Genomic DNA, 23,172 nt, shown 5'->3' with positions numbered 1-23,172 from the left:
CCCTTGCCTTTCACTTCCCTTCTCTCCTTAGCTATTTGTAAAGCTTCTTCAGACAGCCATTTTGATTTCTTGCATTTCTTTTTTCTTTGGGATGGTTTTAGTTGCTACCTCTTGTACAATGTTGCGAACCTCCGTCCATAGTTCTTCAGGCACTCTGTCTATCAGATCTAATTCCTTAAATCTATTTGTCACCTCCACTGTGTATTCGTCAGGGATATGATTTAGTTCATACCTGAGTGGCCTAGTGCTTTTCCCTACTTTCTTCAATTTAAGCCTAAATTTTGCAACAAGAAGCTCATGATCTGAACCACAATCAGCTCCTGGTCTTGTTTTTATTGACTGGATAGAACTTTTCCATCTTTGGCTGCAGAGCACATAGTCAATCTGATTTCTGTGTTGACCGTCTGGTGATGTCCATGTGTAGAGTCGTCTCTTGGGTTGCTGGAAAAGAGTGTTTGCTATGACCATTGTATTCTCTTGACAAAATTCTACCAGCCTGTGCCCTGCTTCATTTTGTACTCCAAGGCCAAACTTGCCTGTTATCCCGGTTATCTTTTGGCTTCCTACTTTAGCATTCCAATCCCCCATGATGATAAGCACATCATTTTTGGGCGTTGCTTCTAGAAGGTGTTGTAGGGCTTCATAGAACTGATCAACTTCATCCTCTTCAGCAGCAGTGGTTGGGGCGTAGACCTGGATCACTGTGATGTTGAATGGTTTGCCTTGGATTCGAACTGAGATCATTCTGTCATTTTGGGGATTGTATCCCAAGACTGCTTTTCCTACTCTCTTATTGATTATGAATGCTACTCCATTTCTTCTGCGAGATTCTTGTCCACAGTAGTATACCTGATGGTCATCTGAATTAAATTCACCCATTCCTGTCCATTTTAGTTCACTGATTCCTAAAATGTCGATGTTCAGTCTTCTCATTTCTTGTTTAACCACGTCCAGCTTGCCTTGATTCATGGATCTGACGTTCCAGGTTCCTACGGAATAAAAATCTTTACAGCATCGCACTGTCTTTTCGCCAACAGTTACTTCCACAACTGCGCGTCCTTTCGGCTTTGGCCCAGCCGCTTCATTCATTCTGGCGCTACTTGTACTAGCCGTCTGCTCATCCCCAGTAGCATATTGGACACCTTCCGACCTGAGGGGCTCATCTTCCAGCGTCATATCGTTATGCCTATTGGAACTGTCCATAGAGTTTTCATGGCAAAGATACTGGAGTGGTTTGCCATTGCCTTCTCCAGTGGATCACCTTTTGTCAGAGCTCTCAGCTATGACCTGTCCGTCTTGGGTGGCCCTGCACGGCATAGCTCATAGCTTCACTGAACTACGCAAGCCCCCTTGCCACAACAAGGCAGCGATCCTTGAAGGGGGAGAAAGATGATATATCTAAAACTAAATATATAAACAAATAAAATGAATCACACAAACTAACTCAAGAGCATTTCATGGATAGAATGCACAAAGAACATGTATGGGAAATTTATATTTTGGGTAACTTTGAATCCCTTTAAATTATGCCTTGTTGCAGTTCATGCCTCTGCATTCTATTCCCACGTTTAATTGCACTAACTATTCATCATTCTGTTTATTGTATTTCAATATTTGCATTTGCACCCATCTGGGCATCCCACATGCAAACTATCCTGTAGTGTGATTTGGTTTGCCCAGTTGGCTTTGCCTCAAAATGTTTCTTTGAAATTACAGCTCTTCAGTAACCACACCAGAACACTTAAAAGAAAAGGAAATTTAAAAGTTTTTTGGGACAGATAATATTTTGACCTGAGGAGACTGTGTCCTTGCAATGAAGAGTTTGAGTCAGGAAATGCAGCTTCATATGACCAAGCAAAAGCAGAGGCTAGACAAACCAATATTTTTTCTTTTTTTCTCTTTGCTGTCAACTCAAACCTGACTTATGGGGACCTTGTGGGGTTTTCAAGGAAAGAAAACCCTTGTGGGGTTTTCAGCTCTGGAAGGGTTTCCTGACTGGGTGGGAGTTAATGAATTTTTTAATATTTTTTAAAAATTTGTTAAACATTTATTGGGTGATATAACCATATATGGTCATATCAACCTTCCCTCCCCCCCCCCGCCTCCAAGGCCAATGCTGGGGTGGAAAGGGGAGATGGGCATGTATACAGCTATGCTTCCCAATCATATTCTGCATGATCACATCACTTCTGGGGTTTCTCGAAGCCTGAAGAATGTTTCAGGGGTTTCTCGATGGCAAGAAAGATGAGAAAAGCTGGCACAGAGTGAAAATGAAATAAGTACTACTTTGAAAAGGCAAGATAAAAACTGGTAAGATATCCTGCCTGGGAATCTGCCTAATCTTGGTTTAGTTAAGGTATCTGCCTGTAGACTTGTTATTTCCTAATATTTCCCCACAGAATGTTATTCTTGTAGTCCAGTGTTCAGAACAAGACCATACCAGCATATAGCACGGTGGGATAAAGCTCAGTATTTTCCACGTGTATGCTCCTATGACATCTCCAGTTAAGGGACCTCAGGCTGCAGTGTTCCTAAAGAGCCCCTGCCAGTCACAGTTAGATGTATTAGCTAGATTTCCCATTGGTCTACTCATATAAAGCAGCTCCTTACAAGACCTTATTCTCACAGTTGGATACCACACAAGCAACACTTGTTATCCTGGCCTGATGCCTACACTTACAGAATGTGCAGACAAGCTGTGTCTATGAGTGTGAAAGAGAACACAGGAAGAACAGAAGTGCTTTTCAAAGGAGCAGCTATTCTTCATGCATCCTCAGGCACAGAGGGAGAAATGAGTGAACAACGGGGAAATCCAGGAATGCTGGCAGAATTTCAGTACAAAACATGGTGTGCAAATTATGACTTTAACAGCTCCCCCACCCCCAAAATCCAGTCACAAAGAACAAGCTGCCAAGTTGCGCTAAGCAGCTCAGAAACAGAAGAAAGGAAAACCAAGATTTAGAATTGGCAGTCATGTTTCTTCATTAAGATTACGGTGCTTAATTAATGTGGTGGCCCCCCAAAATCTGAATGTCATTTATGCTCCACTGAGAAATGCATTAAAATTTATGTTGTTGCTATTTTGTAAACTCAGCTCAAAACTTAGTCTACCTTCTGCCCTGACCCTTGCAAACACAACACACATCCTCAGATTCTCAGGTGAGCATAAAAGGATCTTTGCATGTAGGCATGCACATACAGCTTAATACTGAATGTAAGGATCTGGAAACTGTAGTGTTGGGAGAGGAACTATGAAAATGGAAATAAGCAGCCATGGACGAGCTGCTGGGGTTGGTGAGGGTGACCCCTTGTCCCCTTGATCCCTGTCTTGGCTACTCAAAACAAATGACCAATGGATAGGAAGCCCCCTGAGGAATATTTTCAACTTCTCCCTGTCATCGGCGGAATTAACAGGGATGGTAGGAGGGGCGGTGGTTCACTCTTTACTTAAAAAACAATGCTGGAGCCACGGGATCCAGCCAACTACCGGCCAATCTCGCATCTTGTGTTTCTGGGTAAGGTGGTTGAAAGGGCCACTAAGGACCAGCTCTTGGCACGAGGAAACTTTGGCACTCAGCCCATACCAATCAGGCTTCCGTCCTGGACACAGAGTAGAAACAGTGCTGGTTGCTTTGACAGATGATCTCCGGCACCAGCTGGACAGGGGCAGTTTGGCTTTCCTTATGATGTTATATCTGTTAGCCATGTCTGATGTGGTTGACCACAAATAGTTAGGCCACCACCTCGCCGAGGCTGGGATATGTGGGACAGCCCTCCAGTGGCTGATTTCCTTTCTTAAGAATTGGACACAAAGGGTTGCTGTGGGAAAAAAGTTGTTGTGACCCTTCCAACTCCCCCACGTTGTTCAACATCTACATGCACCCTCAGGCCCAGCTGGTCTGGAGCTTTGGGCTGGGTTGTCACCAGCCTTATCAATGCTTAACAACAGAGGCGCAAATCATCAGAGTAGCTCACCTGGCATTTTTCCATCTGTGCCAGGTGAAGCTACTAGCACCCTATCTGTCCGCAGATCATCTAGCCACTGTGATCCATGTGACGGTCACCTCCAGGATTGATTTCTGCAACTCTCTCTACGTAGGCCTTCCCTTTTCCTTGACCCAGAAATTGCAGCTGGTGCAGAATGCAGCTGCTAGGGCCCTCACAAGAACATCTGAATAAAATGAAGTTCAATAGGAACAAATGTAAATGGGGGAGACTTGTCTTGGCAGTAGCTTGTGCAATAGATCTAGGAGTCTTAGTAGACCATACATTGAACATGAATCAACAGTGTGACTCAGCGGCTAAAAAGGCAAATGGGATTTTGGGCTGTATCAAACAGTGTATCGTGTCCAGTTCACAGGAGGTGATGGTACCACTTTACTCTGCTTTGGTTCAGCCTCACTTGGAATGCTGTGTTCAGTTTTGGGCACCCCAGTTGAAGAAGGATGTATACAAACTGGAGCGTGTCCAGAGGAGGGCAACAAAGATGGTAAGGGATTTGGAGACCAAGACCATGAAGAAAGGTTGGGGGAGCTTGGTCTGTTTAGCCTGGAGAGGAGACTTTAGGATGCTTTGGGCTGATCCTGTGTTGAGCAGGTTGGACTAGATGGCCTGTATGGCCCCTTCCAACTCTATGATTCTGTGATTCTGTGACTACTCTGGGGAATGGCAGAGGACAGGAAGGCCTGGGGGATCATTGTCCATGTGGTCGCGATAGGTTGGACACGACTTCGCACTTAACAATAACAAGGAAACCTCAGGAAATCCAGGGCTGCTTCACAGAGACAGGCAATGGTCAAATCAACTCTGTTCCTCTCTTGTCTTGAACACCCCACAGGGTCGCGGTAAGTCGGCAACAACTTGACATACTTCCCATCACCACCTTAGCACACCTAAATACCACACAAGCCCACTAGCACTTTAAAGACTTAACAACATTTATTGCAGCGTACGCTCCCATGAGTCAGAGCTCACTTTAAATCTGGTCAGCCTTTAAGGTGCCAGGTGTTGTATTCTGCTGCAACAGACGATCATGGCTACCCCTCTGGAACTGTTATTACATCTGATGCCAAAATAGAGGCAGGGCAAAGCGCCCACTGTCACCTTGGCATCTCGTGAGTAAAAACATCACAAATAAATGCAGCCCAGATACACCAAGCAGTGCAAACACTGCTGCTGCAAGGACCGCCAAGAGGCTTCCATTCAAAGCTCCATTTCGAGCCAATAAAGATTCCCCTGAGAACTTTCCACTCCGTCCTAGGTAATACACAAAAGGCAAGATCAAAACGTTTTAGAGTACCGATATTAACAGGTGCACCATTTACAGTTTTAATATGGGAGGAGGTGAACAGAAATATCCTGAACTATTGGAACACTCTGAACATAATTTATATTAATTGAAGCAGCAGACTTTTAAAAAATTGCAGATAAGCAAAACTCCAGTATCGCAGTAGCTGCTGCCCTTCCTAACTAGGGCACATAAGGAGAGAAGAACACCTTGGCCGCTGCCGTCCTGAGTAAAGCCGATAGTCATGCTGTAGCAGCTTCTTTTAAATTTGCAAGGAATAATTTTACCTTCCAAGAGTGGGGGGGGGGGGGGGAGGAAGAAAGGGGAAGAGATGCTGAGCTTTGATCATGACAAAACTCCAGGGAATCAAAGCATAGTTTCTATTAGCCCTTTTATCTGTCCCTGAACAGGAGGCAGAAAGAGGAAGAAGCCCAACCCCCAATAACATTATATTAGATGCATTTATATGCCACTTTTACAAAAAGAAAACAAAGCAGCAGAAACGATGCTGCACAACAAACAATCCTTCAAATAAACAAAAGGTTATTTTAAAAACTAACACGCATGCAATTGAAAAACACAGGTTTGTTTGGGGGTGGGGGAGAAAACGAAAATGAAAAGGGAGTTTATAACCTTTCCTAAAAGAAAAATAAGGTGATCACTGCTCAACACTATCAGGATGTCATTCCACAGCTTAGGCTCTATATCTGTTTTTCAAGCTTCAAGCAGCATTTTATTTATATATGGATTTAATTTGTATATATCTTGCCTTTCTCCCCAGTGGGGACCCAAAGCAGCTTAGTGTCCTGGTTAAGAGCAGTGGCCTCAAATCCGGAGAACCGGAGTTGATTCTCCACTCATCCACATGCAGTCAGTGGGTGACCTTGTGCCAGTCAACTGTCTCAGAGCTCTCTCAGCCTCACCTACCTCATAGGGTACCTGGTGTGGGAAGAGGAAGGGAAGGTGATTGTTTACATATAGAATTAAAGTGTATTAGTTTATAGTTGTGGTGGTGAAATGTGCCATTATGTCACTGCCAGCTTAGAAGAGAGAAGAGCCAGCTTTTAATACCCCACTTTTCAGTACGTGAAGGAGTCTCAAAGTGGCTTGCACTCACCTTCCCTTCCTCTCCCCACCGCAGACACACTGTGAGGTAGGTGGGGCTGAGAGAGCTCTGAGTCCTGTGACTAGCCTAAGGTCACTTGGCTGCCTGGTTCTCCAGATTTGAGTCCACCACTCTTAACCACTGCACTCTTTGAGATTCATCCTCTGCCTGTGTGGTTTCAACCAAAACCAATTAGTTCTGAAACAGAAAAATATAAAAAGTTTGCAACCTCTCTGCCCATCTCCCCCCCCCCCCGTCCTAGGTAACAAAAGGTAAGAAAAGGAGCAGTTTCAGTCAACAAAACTATACATGCTGTGAAGGATTAAAACCCTCCTTGCCAGTGGATGTTATTTCCATTTAAATACCCAAGAAAATGCAAACCCAGATTTTCCAGTGTCTTATCTAGTCAGACCCTTGGTAGAGTTCCTTTTGTATGTGTCCATGTGAATCACTGTTCTGGGCATGCCTCCAATGTTAGTCACACTCAGTGCCGAGGCACACCTAACCACTGGGAGCAGATTCTGTTTGAAAAGACTGCAAGGCCAAAGAAAGGTCATTGTGTAGAGAAGTGCTAGGCAACTTCGTAATGGGTCTTCAACTTTATAATGAATTCCCAAAGAAAGGGTTATTTTCAAGATGTCAAAAATAACTAAATGGTCACTGCACTTGTGTCTTAACGTGATTCCTCAAAACTCATTTCTTCAAAACCAAAAATGAAAGTGTTTGTTTTGGGACAACGAGATATAAAGAAATTACCTGTAGGTCTTCCAGGGCAGGGATGCGTAAAGTCGACAACAGAAGCAAGGAGCTCAGCCAGGTCAGAACCGGGTTTTTAAACTGAGCCATGAAATAAGAAACACTTGTTTGGAGCAAAATCACGATCAGACCATTTGTGCCCAACAAAAACCAACAGGCTGCCATCCCATAGGCCATCAAAACCCAGGGTTTGTACTGGAAAGACAGAGAGAATAACCATGGATGAAATGAACGCTTGTTTATCATGTTAATAAATTTATATACCACCTCCCCTAGAGGCTCAGGGCAGCTCACATGAAACATAAGGAACAGGAACAAAAAAGTAATTAAACATAAATAACAACAGAACAATAATGAACAGTGAGAACAATAAATTCATAACCAAAACATACTGACAGACCCTTGATAGGTAGGTTCAAGGCATTAAGTTTCATGGGAAGGAGGTTCGAGGGTCCAGTGGAAGATGTTGGATCTGGTTGACCTCAACCAAATGCCTGGCAGAAGAGTTCCCTTAGCATTACGTGTCTAAGGCAGACTAGGCAACAGGGTGAGCTGCCATAGGCAAGGAGCTGATGCCATCCCACAAGCTGGTGGGCAAAAAGCCTGGCAGGGGAGATGGTGAAGGAAGAGGCTGAGCAGAGGAAGAGAATAGTAAAAAAAACCAGACAGAGGAAAAGGGGGAAGTGATACCTGTTTGCCTTCCCTTGCAGGGTATGTTGTTGTTAGGTGTGAAGTCGTGACCTTGAGCTAGTCACAATTCTCTCAGAGCACTCTCAGCTTCACCTACCTCACAGGGAGTCAGTTGTGAGGAGAGAAAGGGTAGGCTATTGTCAGCTGCTTTGAGACCCCTTTACATATTAAAAAGCAGGATACAAAAACAAAACAAAACAGCTCCTTGTCTTCAAAGAATGATCCAGGAGGTGCCCAATTTAAATCTTGCCTCTACCATAAACTCACCAGGTAGACTTGAGAAAACTGTTGTGGTTTTTCTTGTTAGTTGCAAAGTCATGTCCGACCCATCTTGACCCCACGGACAATGATCCTCCAGGCATTCCTGTCCTCTACCACAGTGGTCCCCAACCCTTTTATCGCTGGGGACTGGTCAACGCTTGACGATTTTACTGAGGCCTGGGGGGGGGGGGGTAGTATTTTGCCTAGGGACGTTGCCAATGCCTAAGCCCCTGCTCGACTTGTATTCCCGCCGGTGACCCTAACTTCCTGCCGCCCCCTGGGGGGCACTGCTAGCAGCAGCTGCGCAGTGCCATATTGAGGGGGAGCCCCAGCCATGGCAGCCACCAGAGAGCACCAAAGGTGAGCTGGTGGCAGAGTGGAAGGGCAGCCCAAGGCAACAGCCAGGGAGGAGGACAAGGAGGAGCCACGGCCCGGTACCGGTCCCCGGACCAGGGGTTGGGGACCACTGCTCTACCATTTCCCGGAGACCATTTAAGTTCGCACCAACTACTTCAGTGACTCCATCCAGCCACCTCATTCTCTGTCGTCCCCTTTTTCTTTTGCCCTCAGTCACTTCCAGCATTAGGCTCTTCTCCAGGGAGTCCTTCCTTCTCATGAGGTGGCCAAAGTATTTGAGTTTCATCTTGCAGGGTATAAGAAGGACAATTTATTCCTCCAAAATATTAGCATTCCAGTTATACTTTCAAGAAGAGCCTCTTGTAGCGCAGAGTGGTAAGGCAGCCGTCTGAAAGCTTTGCCCATGAGGCTGGGAGTTCAATCACAGCAGCCGGCTCAAGGTTGACTCAGCCTTCCATCCTTCCGAGGTCAGTAAAATGAGTACCCAGCTTGCTGGGGGGTTAACGGTAATGACTGGGGAAGGCACTGGCAAAACACCCCGTATTGAGTCTGCCATGAAAACGCTGGAGGGCGTCACCCCAAGGGTCAGACATGACTCGGTGCTTGCACAGGGGATACCTTTACCTATACTTTCAAGCTCATTCAAGCTCATTACCTTTCATAAATAGGTTTTCATCCAGCTCCTATGTCTTTAAGGACAGCTTCCTATGTCTTTAAGGACAGCTTGGTCTGTGGTCATCAATGCAGATGTTATTGCTGATTTCTACTTTCTAAAAAAGCTTCACATGCTTTTTACAGATTAACCTCCTATTAGCTCAGGATTTTCCCTTATTTGCCAGCAATTATGCCAACAAAGCAACAATAGAAGAGTCTAGTGCAGGAATGGCAAAACTGTGGCTCTCCAGATGTCCATGGACTATAATTATCATGAGCCTCTGTCAGCATAATAGCAGGGGCTCATGGATATTTGGAGAACCACAGTTTGGCCACTCCTGGTCTAGTGTACACTGAAAGGCAGGCACAAATAAAATCAAAATATTACTGTTTCCACTACCACTTTAAGTTGACAGGAAACCTTCAGTGAGGCGAGCCACATCTTTTTCAGTCTCAAACCCACTGTTACACCTTGGAGACAATGTGATCTACTTTACAGGGCTGTTATAAGGATTGTCAGATGATGGCTAGAATCCCAACCACACCATTAAGAAATTAAGTATCATTTCCTACTGAGCTATTTGAAATGTTATTCCTATGTGTTAGTGGACTCTCGGGAACAAACTAGAGGGGATCTGCAAAGGAAAAGGAAGCTGGGGGAAATTGCTGCAATCTTATATTTATTTATGTATTTAGTATTTATTTATTTTAAACTAAAAAACACTATAACACAACTTGAGCTTTCTTGAGACTTTAGGTACAGTTCGGATGTGAGCCTATCTATCGTTATAATTAAAGCATGGAGTGATTTCAGATGCCAAATGACAATAGCAGATGAATGAGAATCACAGGCATGATTGGATTGGGTGTGATATGCAGAAGGAGTAGTAGGCTGTGTTAATGAGATGGTAAACCTTGGTCTCAATTCAATCTAGGAAGACGCATTGTCTTGAACTTCATTATTAATTGGAATTCTGCAGTCTCTCTTTCTAACCCCCCTTTGAGATTCCTGCTACTCTTAAGTCAACAACTGGATGTCCTGGGAGGTTAAAATGTCCCTCCACTGGTTTTTAAATGTTGTGGTTTCTAATGTCAGACATGTGCATTTATTCTTAGGCAAGAGACCATGAAGCATCTCCAAGAAAACAGCGTTCTAGTCACTATGGATGCTGAGTCTCTGTACACCAACATTAGACTTCTTTGTTGACACTGTGACATGATACACAGTCTTGCACAAATTTTCTTATGCTGTTCCCAGTGGGGGTCAAGAGAGACCCTGAGACACATCTGATGAGAACAGCACTCAAATACTGTTCAATGCACACAGGCTGTGCTTTGAAGCTTGTCAAGGGGGCTGTCTAGTTATCTTTTGGTCTCTTTGCCTTTTCTAGAAGCCGAGAAATAACCACTGAAGTGATTCCAGCTATGACAAAAATACTCTTTGCTAATGCTTCTTAAGATGAAAATATATCCAAACAATGCAAATAAATATGTCATTAGTACAATTCTGGGGAGGAGGGATGTCTATTGACTGTTCACCAAGAGCCACACTTGCAAAGCCAAAGTAAAAACAAAACAGCTCTTTATGAAAGTGTTAAAATTGTGGGTGTGTTTGTGTGGGTGTTAAGTACTCTCAAGACACTTCTGATCCATGACCACCCTATGAAATTAATGTCCTCCAACCTAGCATTGACAGCCTACCTCAGATCTTGAAAACTGAGGGCCCTGGTTTCCTTTATACAGACAATCCATCTCATGTTGGGTCTTCCTCTTTTTCTCCTGCTTTCAACTTTCCGCAGCATTATTATCTTTTCCAATTACTCTTGTCTTATCATGATGTGACAAAAGTATAATATTTATTTATATTTGTACTTGTTTACTGTCACTTCTGGTCTAGCTGGCTTTAGACATAAAAGTCTTTAAAAGTCTAAAACCGCCATATAGAATCACAGAATCATAGAGTTGGAAGGGGCCATACATGCCATCTAATCCAACCCCCTGCTCAACGCATAATCAGCCCTAAGCACCCTAAAGCATCCAAGAAAAGTGTGTATCCAACCTTTGCTTGAAGACTGCCAGTGAGGGGGAGCTCACCACCTCCTTAGGCAGCCTATTCCACTGCTGAATTACTCTGACTGAAAATTTTTTTCCTGATATCTAGCCTATATCGTTGTACTTGTAGTTTAAACCCATTACTGCGTGTCCTCTCCTCTGCAGCCAACAGAAACAGCATCCTGCCCTCCTCCAAGTGACAACCTTTCAAATACTTAAAGAGGGCTATCATGTCCCCTCTCAACCTCCGTTTCTCCAGGCTGAACATTCCCAAGTCCCTCAACCTATCTTCATAGGGCTTGGTCCCTTGGCCCCAGATCATCCTCGTCGCTCTCCTCTGTATCCTTTCAATTTTAACTACGTCCTTCTTGAAGTGAGGCCTCCAGAACTGCACACAGTACTCCAAGCGTGGTCTGACCAGTGCCATATACAATGGGACTATGACATCTTGTGATTTTGATGTGATGCCTCTGTTGATACAGCCCCAAATGGCATTTGCCTTTTTTACCACTGCATCACACTGTCTGCTCATGTTTATAAAACAATGCACACAACAATCCAGATGGTGACAAAACTCAATCTGCAGGACATCCCCACTCCTACCCCAAGCCCCATTCACAGAGCCAACAGCCAACCAGGAGATGATTTCAGATGATAACTGGCCAAACTGGCCACCCCAGACCTATACATGGGGGGGGAATCATTCTTCCTAGCCTGGCCTCAACCAAACACCTGGTGGAAGAGCTTCATTTTGCAGGCCCTGCAGAACATCAATAGATCCATCAGGGCCCTCAGCTCTTCCAGGACCTCATTCCACCAGGTTGGGACCAGGATAAAAAAGTCCCTGGCCATGGTCAAGGCCAGGCATACCTCCCAAGAATCAGGACAACAAGCAGATTCCTACCCACAGAGTGAAGAGCCCAGTGAGAGGCATAAGGAGACAAGCCGTCCTTCAGATAAGTGGGGACCAGTCCACAGATGGCCTTAAAGTTAAGAACCAAAACCTGGAACCTGATCGGGCAACCAATGCAGCTGCCTCAGCATCAGCTGGATATGGGACCTCCAAGATGACTTCATGTGGACCCTAGCAGCTTCATTTTGTATCACCTGTAATTTCCGGATCAGAGACAAGGGAATGCCCACGTAGAGGAAGTTACAGAAGTCTAACCTGGAAGTGCCTGTTACATGGACTTGCACTCCAAAGCTCACACCTTGAATAAAATTTTGTTGGTCTTAAAGGTGCCACTGGATTCTGATTTTGTTTTGCTGTCCAAACAAAGGGTTCTTGTGACTGCATTGTATGACTACTACATTCTGAAAATGAATGAGAAGACATGTTACTGAGTAACACTCATGGCGTGCTTGTGAACCCTGGAACCACCTGGTTGGCCACTGCAGGAAATATGACACTGAAGTAGACAAGTCCTCAGCTAGATCCATCATGCCCTTTTCTTAAGTAGTTACCAGTGATGCTGTGGGCCAATCCATAACTTCATAAATAACATACATTTTATCTAATCCCAGGTTTAGTGATGGTAAAGTCTGCCTCATTGTATCAATGTACGTGTCTTCCTTTATTTATTTGCACTTATCACACTTGTATCCCAAAAGACAACCAAAGTGTGTGTATGGGGAGGGGGGTTCTCCCTTCATATTCATTCATTCGATTGATTTATTTGTGGCACGCCAACTCGTGGCGGGTTATATGACAGTCCCAATACAATTATTTGATTATATACAATTGATTATTTATTTTCCTGTTTATATCCTGCCACTCCCAGCAAGTTGGCTCATGACAGGTTACACTAAAACCCCAATAAAATATACAATATTGTCTCATTAAAACACCCATTTAAAAAACCCTATGACGGTGACAATTCAAATCCCATAGTTCAGGGGGACCCCGAGCGCCGACCCATCACCCACAGCGATGGTCGGCTAAAAATAAATAACCCCCCTATTAAAAACCTCATAAAACTTTAGGGAAAAATACAAAGCAATATGGTGGAAAATAAATATAAGCTATCCCTAATGGAACAACTACCAGCTGGGCGGCTAGGGAGTGTGACAACCAGCCACGCCAATGATGGCCAGTTAGGCACCAGGCCTTTGGGGTCCAGGTCCAAAACTCTGACCGCCAACACCATTCTCACAATACAAATATCTCTGAGTCTCTTCCAAAAATGAATAGAAGTTGCTTAAATGGTGATAATGAAATGCCAGCACACTGCAAGGGCTGCCATGTAGTCTCCTAGGCTTCCAATACAGACCCTATGAACCATAACTGCTGCCAGCCACATCTCTGTTCCAGCTGAGGAAATTCATTTAGGGTCTTGAGATAGCTTTATAAAGCCTCCTGGCTGAAACTGTTGAAATACCAAATTCTTGGTATTTACCACTGCCACAAACGCAGCTCAATTGTCTATAAAAGGGGCAGAAAAAATAATTCCTCCCCTCAAAATGGGTCACATTTATAGATGAATTTGCTATTTGTCCAGCAGTCCATGGACCTTGAAAACTGGACTTTCTGTCTTTTCCTTTCTGCTGCAGCTCATTAAATGCTCTGAAATTTTGTTCCTGGGGATCAGCAGACATGAAATGGCATCAGAGGAAAAGTGGCAGCTGCAACTTGGACAGGTTGGACTGTCACCCCCAAGACTATGCTTCCAGAACACAAATATAGTGGGTTACTAGTTGATTATATAACAATCTCCCAACTAAATGAAAGGATTTTTAAAGGCAATTAATTTTTCCCCAAGGCGACCATTTTGACGAATTTCAAAACTGCTGGAATTACTATGAACTGATTACTTCATTTTCAGATAGGTATAGCATACATTGCGGGAAGGAGAAACATTAATCATCATCCTGTATAAACATGTTTTAAATGCACAGCAAAAGTAACAAACAAGGAAATACTAGAACACATTAAGCCAGATATATCACTGGAAGGCAAAATCACGAAACTCCGGCTCACGTCCTTTGGCCATATCATGCAATTCAACTTGTTGGAGAAAGAAATTATGCTAGGATTGGTCAGTGGTAAAAGGAAACCAGGGCAACAAAGAACATGATGGTTAAACATGATCAAAATGGATACTGGCAAAGCATTAGAGAACTAAAAGAAGTGGTGCAAGATTGAAAGATGTGGAGACAGATGAGCCATAGGATCACCAAGAGACAGACACGACTGAATGGCGAACATTATCATAATCAATTCTATAAATTGGGAATCTGAGAACAATTTTCTGAACTGTAGCTTGGATGGCACTATAAAGTAAACTCTGGGTAGACTGCAGAGAACAAAATAATGATTTGGAGATGTAGATGAGACAAATAGGCTGTACTTAGCTACAATTGTCCTTCAAGCTACATGCAGATCTTCTATATGTTACAGAAACTCAAATACTTTGGCCACCTCATGAGAAGGAAGGATTCCCTGGAGAAGAGCCTAATGCTGGGAGCGATCGAGGGCAAAAGAAGAAGGGGACGACAGAGAATGAGGTGGCTGGATGGAGTCACTGAAGCAGTAGGTGCAAGCTTAAATGGACTCCGGGGATTGGTAGAGGACAGGAAGGCCTGGAGGATCATTGTCCATGGAGTCGCTATGGGTCACACCTAATAACAACAACATATATTACAAGGAGTGTGTGTGTGGGGGGGGGGAAGAACACAAGTTTGTCAAAGTTTCCTCTTTTAGTTACAAGAGTGACAATTCATATGCCTCCAAGTGTGGTATGGTGGTTATTAGGTGGATCCTATTTGAGCGAAGTCCTGGTTCATATTTCCCATACACACAGCTCCAAAACTCAGGGGAAACGTAGAGAATGTGAACATCTTGGCTGTCACTAAAATCAGGTCCTAATTTAATCCTGCTCTGGAATGTCCATTAGGATATGTCACAATATCAAAATGAGCAGTTCCCCACCTCTCTTCTGCTGCATTGGCTGAAAAACTTTTGCTGTGCTTATTCAGGTTTCGTTTTACTAGACAGTATCAGAAAGAAGACACAGAACAGTTCTCGACAGTCACACATCTCGACAGTCACACATATTTTGTTCCAGCTTTTTCATGATGCCTGGGGGAACCATGATTCCTCAGACATTTTCTAGCCTTCATTTTTTTGTTCCCAGGGGAAACAGGTACAAATCTAATAGAAAAAAACTGGCATTCTTAAAAGTAACCTTAGATTTAGTTCATTTATATTCTGACTTTGTCCCCATAGGGAGGTCCAAAGCAAATCCCATACACACACAAAGTTATAGACAAACAAATGTGTCCTGAATGACATACCTTTTTCAGCCAAAGACTGGAGATCTGTGATACTATTGAATGACAAAAAAGAAGCCACAGTATATATCCTCTTCCCCACTCCATCCAAAAGGTCCATTCAAAGTCCATGGGATCCTAGGCACAGATGGAATCAATTCATAAAACTGGTATGAAACTTGAAGCATACTGGAGGAAAAGACTGTGGGTAAAATTTAATATTTGCTCCTCATTCCTGAACTAAAAAGACCAGAATTTCTCTAAAACAAATGTGATGATACATTAATAGGTTCTAACCAAGCCAGCAGAGAACTATCTCTAGTTCTTTTGCTAGGGTCTGGCCTAAAGGCCATCTTGACAATATATAACCAGTAGCACAAAATATGATACTTGGTCGACATCCCTGTACATGAGACTGTATACATTATCCAAAAAGAGATGGCCCAATTTTCAGCAGTTGCCACCATCACGATATTGAACATTCTCTTCCAATAGTGACTACACATAATAGATACATTTAGCTTTGTAAGATAGCTGTTTGACAGCAAAATAGATGCTTATTTTTGGCATTCTGATGCAGAATATGGCGGCCTGACCACTGCTTGGCGCTAGCCACATTTCACTCCCATATGAAGATCACTGCAGCAGTTGTTCTCTGTTTCCAAATTCAGTTTAAGGTGCTGCTTACTAACTTACTAAAGTCCTTCGCTGAGACTTACATTTTTAAAGAATTGTATGAACATACCGTGTTTCCCTGAAAATAAGACACTTACATTAATTTTAGGTTAAAAAAATGCACTAGGGCTAATTTTTGGGTAGGTCTTATATTTCGTCAATTGTTATCGAGTTTTACTTTTTCTTCTTTCCTCCCTCCTCTCCCTCTCGTTTCTTCCATCCTTCCCAGTCCCAACCCTTGTATTCTTGTTTTTTAGTGTTTTATTTTTCTCACCCACCCCCCTCACTTTTCCTCCCCCTCTCTCCCCTTCTCTCCACAGCCCCATTCAATCTCAGGCTTAGTCTCGCCCACCTAAGTCCCGGGTTGACCATTTTGAATGTCGATGGTCAGTTTTCACTGATTTCTTCTTGGCTGGCTGAGCTGGTTCCTGCGTGGCCAGCTGCAGAGGGTCTTTCATACATTGTAATTTGATTACTGGTCTAGCACCGTAATAAAGCACATAATAATAATATGTGTGGCCCTGCACGCTCCGGGCAGTGGGTAGTCTCCCGGCTGTGGCATGGCTCCATGCGCTCCGAGGCAGAGGTGATGGCAATCCAGACGGTAAGCAATCTGGGGTGGTGTTGTGCACTCCAGGCAATGGCTGGTGGTGGGCAGTTCGGGTGGTTCCACACGACATTTGTTTGTCCATCCAGGTGGTGGGCAGTTCAGATGGTTCCACACACTCCGGCCGGTGGGCGATCCGGGCAATGGGCGTTTTGCTTAGCGTGGTCCTGCTTGGTCCCATTTTGCTGCCTGAAGCCGCAATGACAGAGTCAGCTCAGTGCTGCGTCTGGGGTGTGGCGGTGGCTTGCTTTTTCTTGGTTGCTTTCCGTTAGGTTAGGCGTTATTGTTGTAGATTTTTTACCGTTTTTGATGTTAATTTTTCCTTTCTTTGGAGGGTCCCCCCCCCCTGAGTTAAGCTGGGTTTGTATTTAATTATTGTTTTCCATTATTTTGGGCCAAATTTTAATGACTGCTCCAGCCGCCATATGCCAGCATTAGTAGGTCTTATTTTCGGGGGAGGGCCTATACTAGCAGTGCATGAAAAAGTACAACTTGGTCTTACTTTCGGAGTAGGACTTATTTTTGGGGAAACATGGTATATGGCAGCTCTAAGTCTCAATAGTTCTTCCTAACAGTTGTTTCTGTTGGGCAAGTAAACAAGGCCACAGCCTTATCTTAGTTCCAGTTAGCTACCCATGCACATTTTAGGAAGTTCTGCAAAGTTAAGCTGTTAAGAAGAATTTTACGTGATTGGTGATTAGCAAATTTGAGGTTGTCAACATTTTAACTTTATTAGTTTATACTCAAATTTTATTCTTGAGAATTTATTATTTTAGTTTATTTTATTTTATCCAACGTTAAGTCCCAATTTTTCAAAAGTGAAAGGACAGAAATATTAATTCAGTAATGCACACTGTGGCTTATGAAGAGCCACATTCACAATTATCTTCAATGAAAGGGAGGGGCTGCGGCTCACCGGAAGAGTATCTACTTTTGGTATGCATAAAGATGCCAGGTTCAATCCCTGGCATCTTCAAGAAAAAGGAGCAGGTGGTACATGATGTGAAAGACCTCATCCTAAGAATCGGAAGAGCACCTCCAGTCTTAGTAGACAATACTGATCTTGGTGGACTGATTTAGTATGAGGCAGTTTTGTGTGTATGTAAAAAAGTCACAATTACTTCCATTGTTAGCATGATACCTGAAGCTCAGGGAAGCTCAAAGCTTACCTTTGCCTCCAACTGCGGCACTTTCAAGGTGGAATCTACCAGCCAACATCAAGCCCCACTAGACAAAGGACATTGTGTATTTTCCTGAACTATAGGGCAGGGTAAAGTGGCCAGGGCTCCCACTGCTGCTCATTGGAATAGTGGCTGCAAAAATATGGGGGGGGGGGCATTTTTATCACAAAGATTTGCAAATTCCTCCAGCATCACAACAACACTTCTGAACAAGAAATAACATCACAGTGTCATGCACCGTGACATCACCCCTGCCACTTTCTTATAAGCTCCCAGCGGACAGCTGGGCCCCCTAATTGGTGACCAGTGCTCCTGAGCCACTGAGTATCATTTATGTATTGTATTGAGTATATATAAAAGTTATAAATAAATGTAACTACACTCTCTTCTCCAACATTTTTTTCATCACTGTCTGCTTGGCAGCATTTGCTTGCAGGAGATATTTTCAGGAAGCCTGCCAAAAACAATATATCCTTTGCACGATGTTGATCAAAAGGAATTTCCACATTAGAACAGAAAACAGTCAGCTCTCACTGTTTCTGCCTATGAATTCATTCTGGGAGAAATGTGTACAAGGGATTCATTTTGGCTTTATCTCAATGTATGTTAAAGTCACCACACAAGTTTTAATATAACACAGTTCTATACTTTTTCTCCATACCTGCAGCTCTTGTGAAATTATTAAAGAATTGGAACATTCAATTTCTTAATGATCTTTAATGGATATATATCCATCATAATGTGCTAAGGGTCTTGGTGACAGTGTAGGAGAAGGAAATAGTAGTGATGAGGAATCTTTTACATCCAGCACTGTCATTCCAGGTACTCAGAAGAACTAGTGGATACTCTGTCGCTAAGGGTTACTCCTTGTCATTGGCTGAGTTGCTCTCATACTAACACTCTCTGTCTGGTATTGACCAAGCTATACCTAGGAAGAAGCATGGCAGGTAGTATCATCTCAAGCATGGCCTAGAATTAGAACAACAAAGGCTTGAGAAAGCACCATGCCATGGTAAGCAGGGGATTTGGTAAAAGGCAGCTGGAAAAGGAAAAAAAATCGGAAGTGGAGAAGAAGAGCTGGTTTTACATCCTGTTTTCCACTACCTGAAGCAGTCTTAAAGTGGTTTACAATCTTTTCTTAATGCTCTAAATTATTAGCAAATAAAGGAAATCGATCATGGCTATGAAAAATTAAAAGGGAAAATGGTTAAGAAAACCTAAGATAATTTGGACTCCTTTGTGGAGTTTTATAATAACCTCTACAGAGAGAACCAGATTCATTCTTCAGTGATTAATGGCTATTGTATTCCGGCAAGTATTTCTCAACTGGACCCTAGGTTTAGGGATGAGTTAAATAAAAATATATCCTTTGAAGAGATTTATGTGGCTAATAACTAATTAAAACAGGATCTGCACCTGGAATAGATGGGTTTATAACATAAGAATTATAAAGATATTTTGGCTCCCCATCCTCTCCCTTTATTTAATGAGATTATGGAGGGTTCTGATTCATGGCTGGAAAATAAATTAGGATTAATTCTAAAATAAAAGATCCAATATCAAGGGAATTTTATTGCCCAGTTTAATTGATGAATATAGATTATAACTTTTTCACTAAAATTTTATCTTCTAGACTGAGGGTTTATATCTTAACCCTAGTAAATCTAAATCAGTATTTATTCCTAAAGTTACATTGCAGATGCAGTTAGGAAGGTTGTGGGTCTGCTATTTCATGCTAAAACAGAGAAGAACTAATTAGCATTAATAGCTCTTGATATCTATAAAGCTTTTGATTCTGTCCATTGGGAGTATTTTAAAAAGGTATTAAATATTTATTATTTGGAAATAAATTTAATAATGGCATGTTGGCTATTTATTCGCCATATGCTGCTAGCATCACAATAAATAATTGTGTATCTGGTTCAATAAATATCAAATGTGGTACCAAACAAGGATGCCCACTTTCACAATTACTTTTTATATTAGTTTTGGAGCCAAAACTCCATGATATCAGAGGAGTAAAATGTGCAGAAAAAGAACTATGATGACTTTATGATAATCTGGAATGGTTTTATAATGTATCTGATCAAATTTCTGGAATAGATTAAGAATTTTCTTTAATCAGATGAGGGACTTTTTATATGGATGGAAGGCTCTACCCCCCTCCCCTGTTCCTTTTGTTTTTGGTTTCTCTTTTTGCCTTATATATTATTATGTCTTTTGTGACCTCCTTCAGTGGTTGTAACAATACTGTTTTATGATGGTTTATTACTATATCTGTTATCAGATGGTTTTATTCTGTTGTGCTTTTCCAGCATGTTTTTAATCTGATGTGTATAATAAAACTTAAAAATCACCGTTCCTTCCTCTCCCCACAACAGACACCCTGTGAGCTAGATCAGTGGTCCCCAACCTTTTTATCACCAGGGACCAGTCAACGATTGACAATTTTACTAAGGCCTGGGGGGGGGGATATTCTTTTGCCAAGAGACATCGGCATCGCTGCCGCCTGGGCCCCTGCTCTACTTGCTTTCCTGCTGGTGCCCCTGACTTCCCGCCGCCCACTGGGGGGCACTGCCAGCAGCAGCTGCACAGTGCCATGCCGAGGGGGGCCGCTGGAGAGTACGAAAGGTGAGCCAGTGGCACAGTGGCAGGGCAGCCCCTGAGGCAGCAGCCAGGGAGGAGGACGAAAAGAAGCCGCGGCCCAATACCAACTGATCCACAGACCGGTCCCGGTCCCCAGACCAGGGGTTGGGGACCACTGAGCTAGATAGACACCCTGAGGGTGGTAAGAACATTGGGCAAAGAAAGGGCAGGGAGGAGAAATATGAATGACTTTCGCAAATTAATTTCAATTACGGAATTACATCTTTGGCTGCATGCTTCTAGTTCTAATGAAAATGTCAAAGATACCCGCAATTAGTCACAAATTAAACATTTTATATTTTATATTGCACTAAAAATGCATACAAAATAACTTCAGTGTAAAGTATGGGCAAATAATTCAAGTAATATGCCTTGAAGTATTTGAATGACTTAGGTAAAATTCTTTCATGATGTCCTTAGTTAATCCAGTTTCCAAGAATAAGAGGAGCAAATGAATCTCTCATCAGAACATGAATATCTTTGTTAAAGAGTTCTTTGAAAGCAAGACACAGACTGACCATTTCCACATGAGAAATCTGTCTCTGGACAGCCTTTGAATGTTGGTGACTTTTAGAGCCCCCTCTATCTGATGTCACCTGCATCTCGAAGTTGTCCAGTAGCTGGGTTGAGTTTTGGCCATTTTTAAATCCCGTTTAAGGGAACTGGCAAAACTGGATTTACAACCCTAAATTGTGCATCCCATTGGTGAGCAATCAGTAAGCAATCCAGGGCAAGCCCATATGGAGGAAGAAAGGTGCAATAATCTCTGCAGCGTTGTTCCACCCTCGCACCTGCCCTCTCCATTTCCTGCTCCAAGTATTTTTTTTAATGGCTCAGTCCACATTGCAGCACAACCGCAAACCTACATTGTCAAAGGGAAAATAAAATTGTCTTTTAAATGTCCATAGAATTTTTGGGATCAGGCAGGCAAACTGTTTTCTGGAAGTGGGGAATGAGCTGGGAAAGAGGGTGGTGGGTAGTCATACAGGGATCTGCGCACTTTGTTTTTAAGCTGATCATTAACACAAAATGTTTTTGGGCTCCAGGGACCATGTCCAGCCTTCTCACAACTTGGGCAGGCAAAAACAGCCTTGTTTCTATTTTCTGGAGGTGGGAAATGAGCTGGGATAGAGGGGGGTGATTGGGCAGCCTTCTCCCAATCATACAGGGGTCTGAGCACTTTGTTTTTAAGCCAACCATTAACACAAAATGTCTTTTTGGGCTCCAGGGACAATGTTTAACATCTCAGAAATCCACCCAGACAGACATAAAGTGCAAAAGAACACAAATCCCAAAAAGGGAGGAATGCTATATCATTCTGGCATTTCTCCATAGCAACGCGGCAGTGTTGATTTTTATTTAAAATACACCTGTGTTGTGACAATGCCACATAGCAACGTGGAAGTGCCTTTAAAAAAAATTAACTTTGGGGCTCAGGGGGGGGAGTTTCAGTCCACAAGAGAACTGCTGTGTTGTTATTGGTGGCTTGCTGTGATTGACAAGCCAAGGAGCAGAGGGAAAATTTGGTTTTGCTTTCCCTTGCAGCCTCGTCAGGAGGCAAAATGCCACAACAGGGCAGAGAGAAAACATGGGAGGGGTCTCCTCATGAGGAAGGCTGCAAACTCAAGATTTACCATCCAGCATTTGCAATCCGGAAGCCACTCAAGTTTTATCCCTCCATGCGGAAATGGCCACTCATCTTCTTTGAGCTACTCTATTTCACACAAAGCAGAATCCAGTGATCTTGTGTTACATAGGAACACTGCTTTTCCCTACTCCCTGGTGTAATAAGTGGTAAATGGCTGTTTTATTCATTCTTTTTCCTATTTCACCAATTTAAACTAGATTATTATGTCATTATATGCTTACAAAGGTGTATAGAACATGCAGATATACAATATGCAGACAGCAAACTATTAGATACAAAACAAAAGAAAAATCTTCATTAACTTTTATAATATATTTTAGCTTTTATTCAGAGGGCAGCCATGCTGTACTACACATGTATATACAAGTACAATGGTCAAATAAGCAAAGTTTCAGACAGCTCTAACTTCCTTAATTTAAAGGTCCAACCATGTCAATCTCATAAAGCAATATGGCATGGAATAGACTCAGGTTTGACCACATTGTTCCTTCTTCATCCAGTAAGCCAGTTATCAAAGGCCATTATAGTTCAATGAATAATGGTTCAAAATTAATTCCCATATATATTTCAACTAAAAATAATATCACAGTTAAATTATTTACTGTACCTTTTTAAATCCCCAGAACATTGTATCAGTTTCCAGATCAAATGCTTGGTCAAGTTCCTCTTCATATTCTACCAGAATAGATAACATTCAGTATGAGGAGTTGACAGATCTCATTTATTTTGTTTAAATGACAAAATGTTCTGTCCTATGTAGTGCTCCTGTTATACTTAATTTCTATGAAATCTGAAAATTATATTACTACTACTACTACTACTACTACTACTACTACTACTACTACTACTACTACTACTCATGACATATGTCTAGGATGGTTAATCACCGGCCTTCTGAATTGGTTAGATCCTTAAAGCAATTTTATTTGGTCTATAACCTAACCTGGATAGCCCGATCCCATCAAATCTCGGAAGCTAAGCAGG

At 42.7% G+C, this 23,172-nt stretch overlaps 1 protein-coding gene across 10 annotated transcripts in view; it reads right to left on the bottom strand.

Moving 5' to 3' along the window:
- HHAT (hedgehog acyltransferase) overlaps nucleotides 1–23,172 on the bottom strand; it is a 252,438-nt gene that overhangs the window by 209,601 nt on the left and 19,665 nt on the right. For 7 of the 10 annotated variants that reach the window (XM_077338408.1, XM_077338335.1, XM_077338344.1 and 4 more), the window contains 3 exons: nucleotides 22,796–22,863; nucleotides 15,456–15,569; nucleotides 7,149–7,343 (listed from right to left, as the gene is read on the bottom strand). In XM_077338408.1, the coding sequence (XP_077194523.1) occupies nucleotides 7,149–7,343; nucleotides 15,456–15,569; nucleotides 22,796–22,863 (377 nt within the window). The remainder of the gene's footprint in view (nucleotides 1–7,148; nucleotides 7,344–15,455; nucleotides 15,570–22,795; nucleotides 22,864–23,172) is intronic. The other 3 variants (XM_077338399.1, XM_077338417.1, XM_077338390.1) reach the window with 2 other exon arrangements.

The sequence above is a fragment of the Paroedura picta genome, chromosome 1 (genome assembly GCF_049243985.1).
Source record: "Paroedura picta isolate Pp20150507F chromosome 1, Ppicta_v3.0, whole genome shotgun sequence".
Lineage (NCBI taxonomy): Eukaryota > Metazoa > Chordata > Lepidosauria > Squamata > Gekkonidae > Paroedura > Paroedura picta.
The sequence above is the reverse complement of the archived record's forward strand: the minus strand, read 5'-3'. Positions and strand labels throughout refer to the sequence as shown.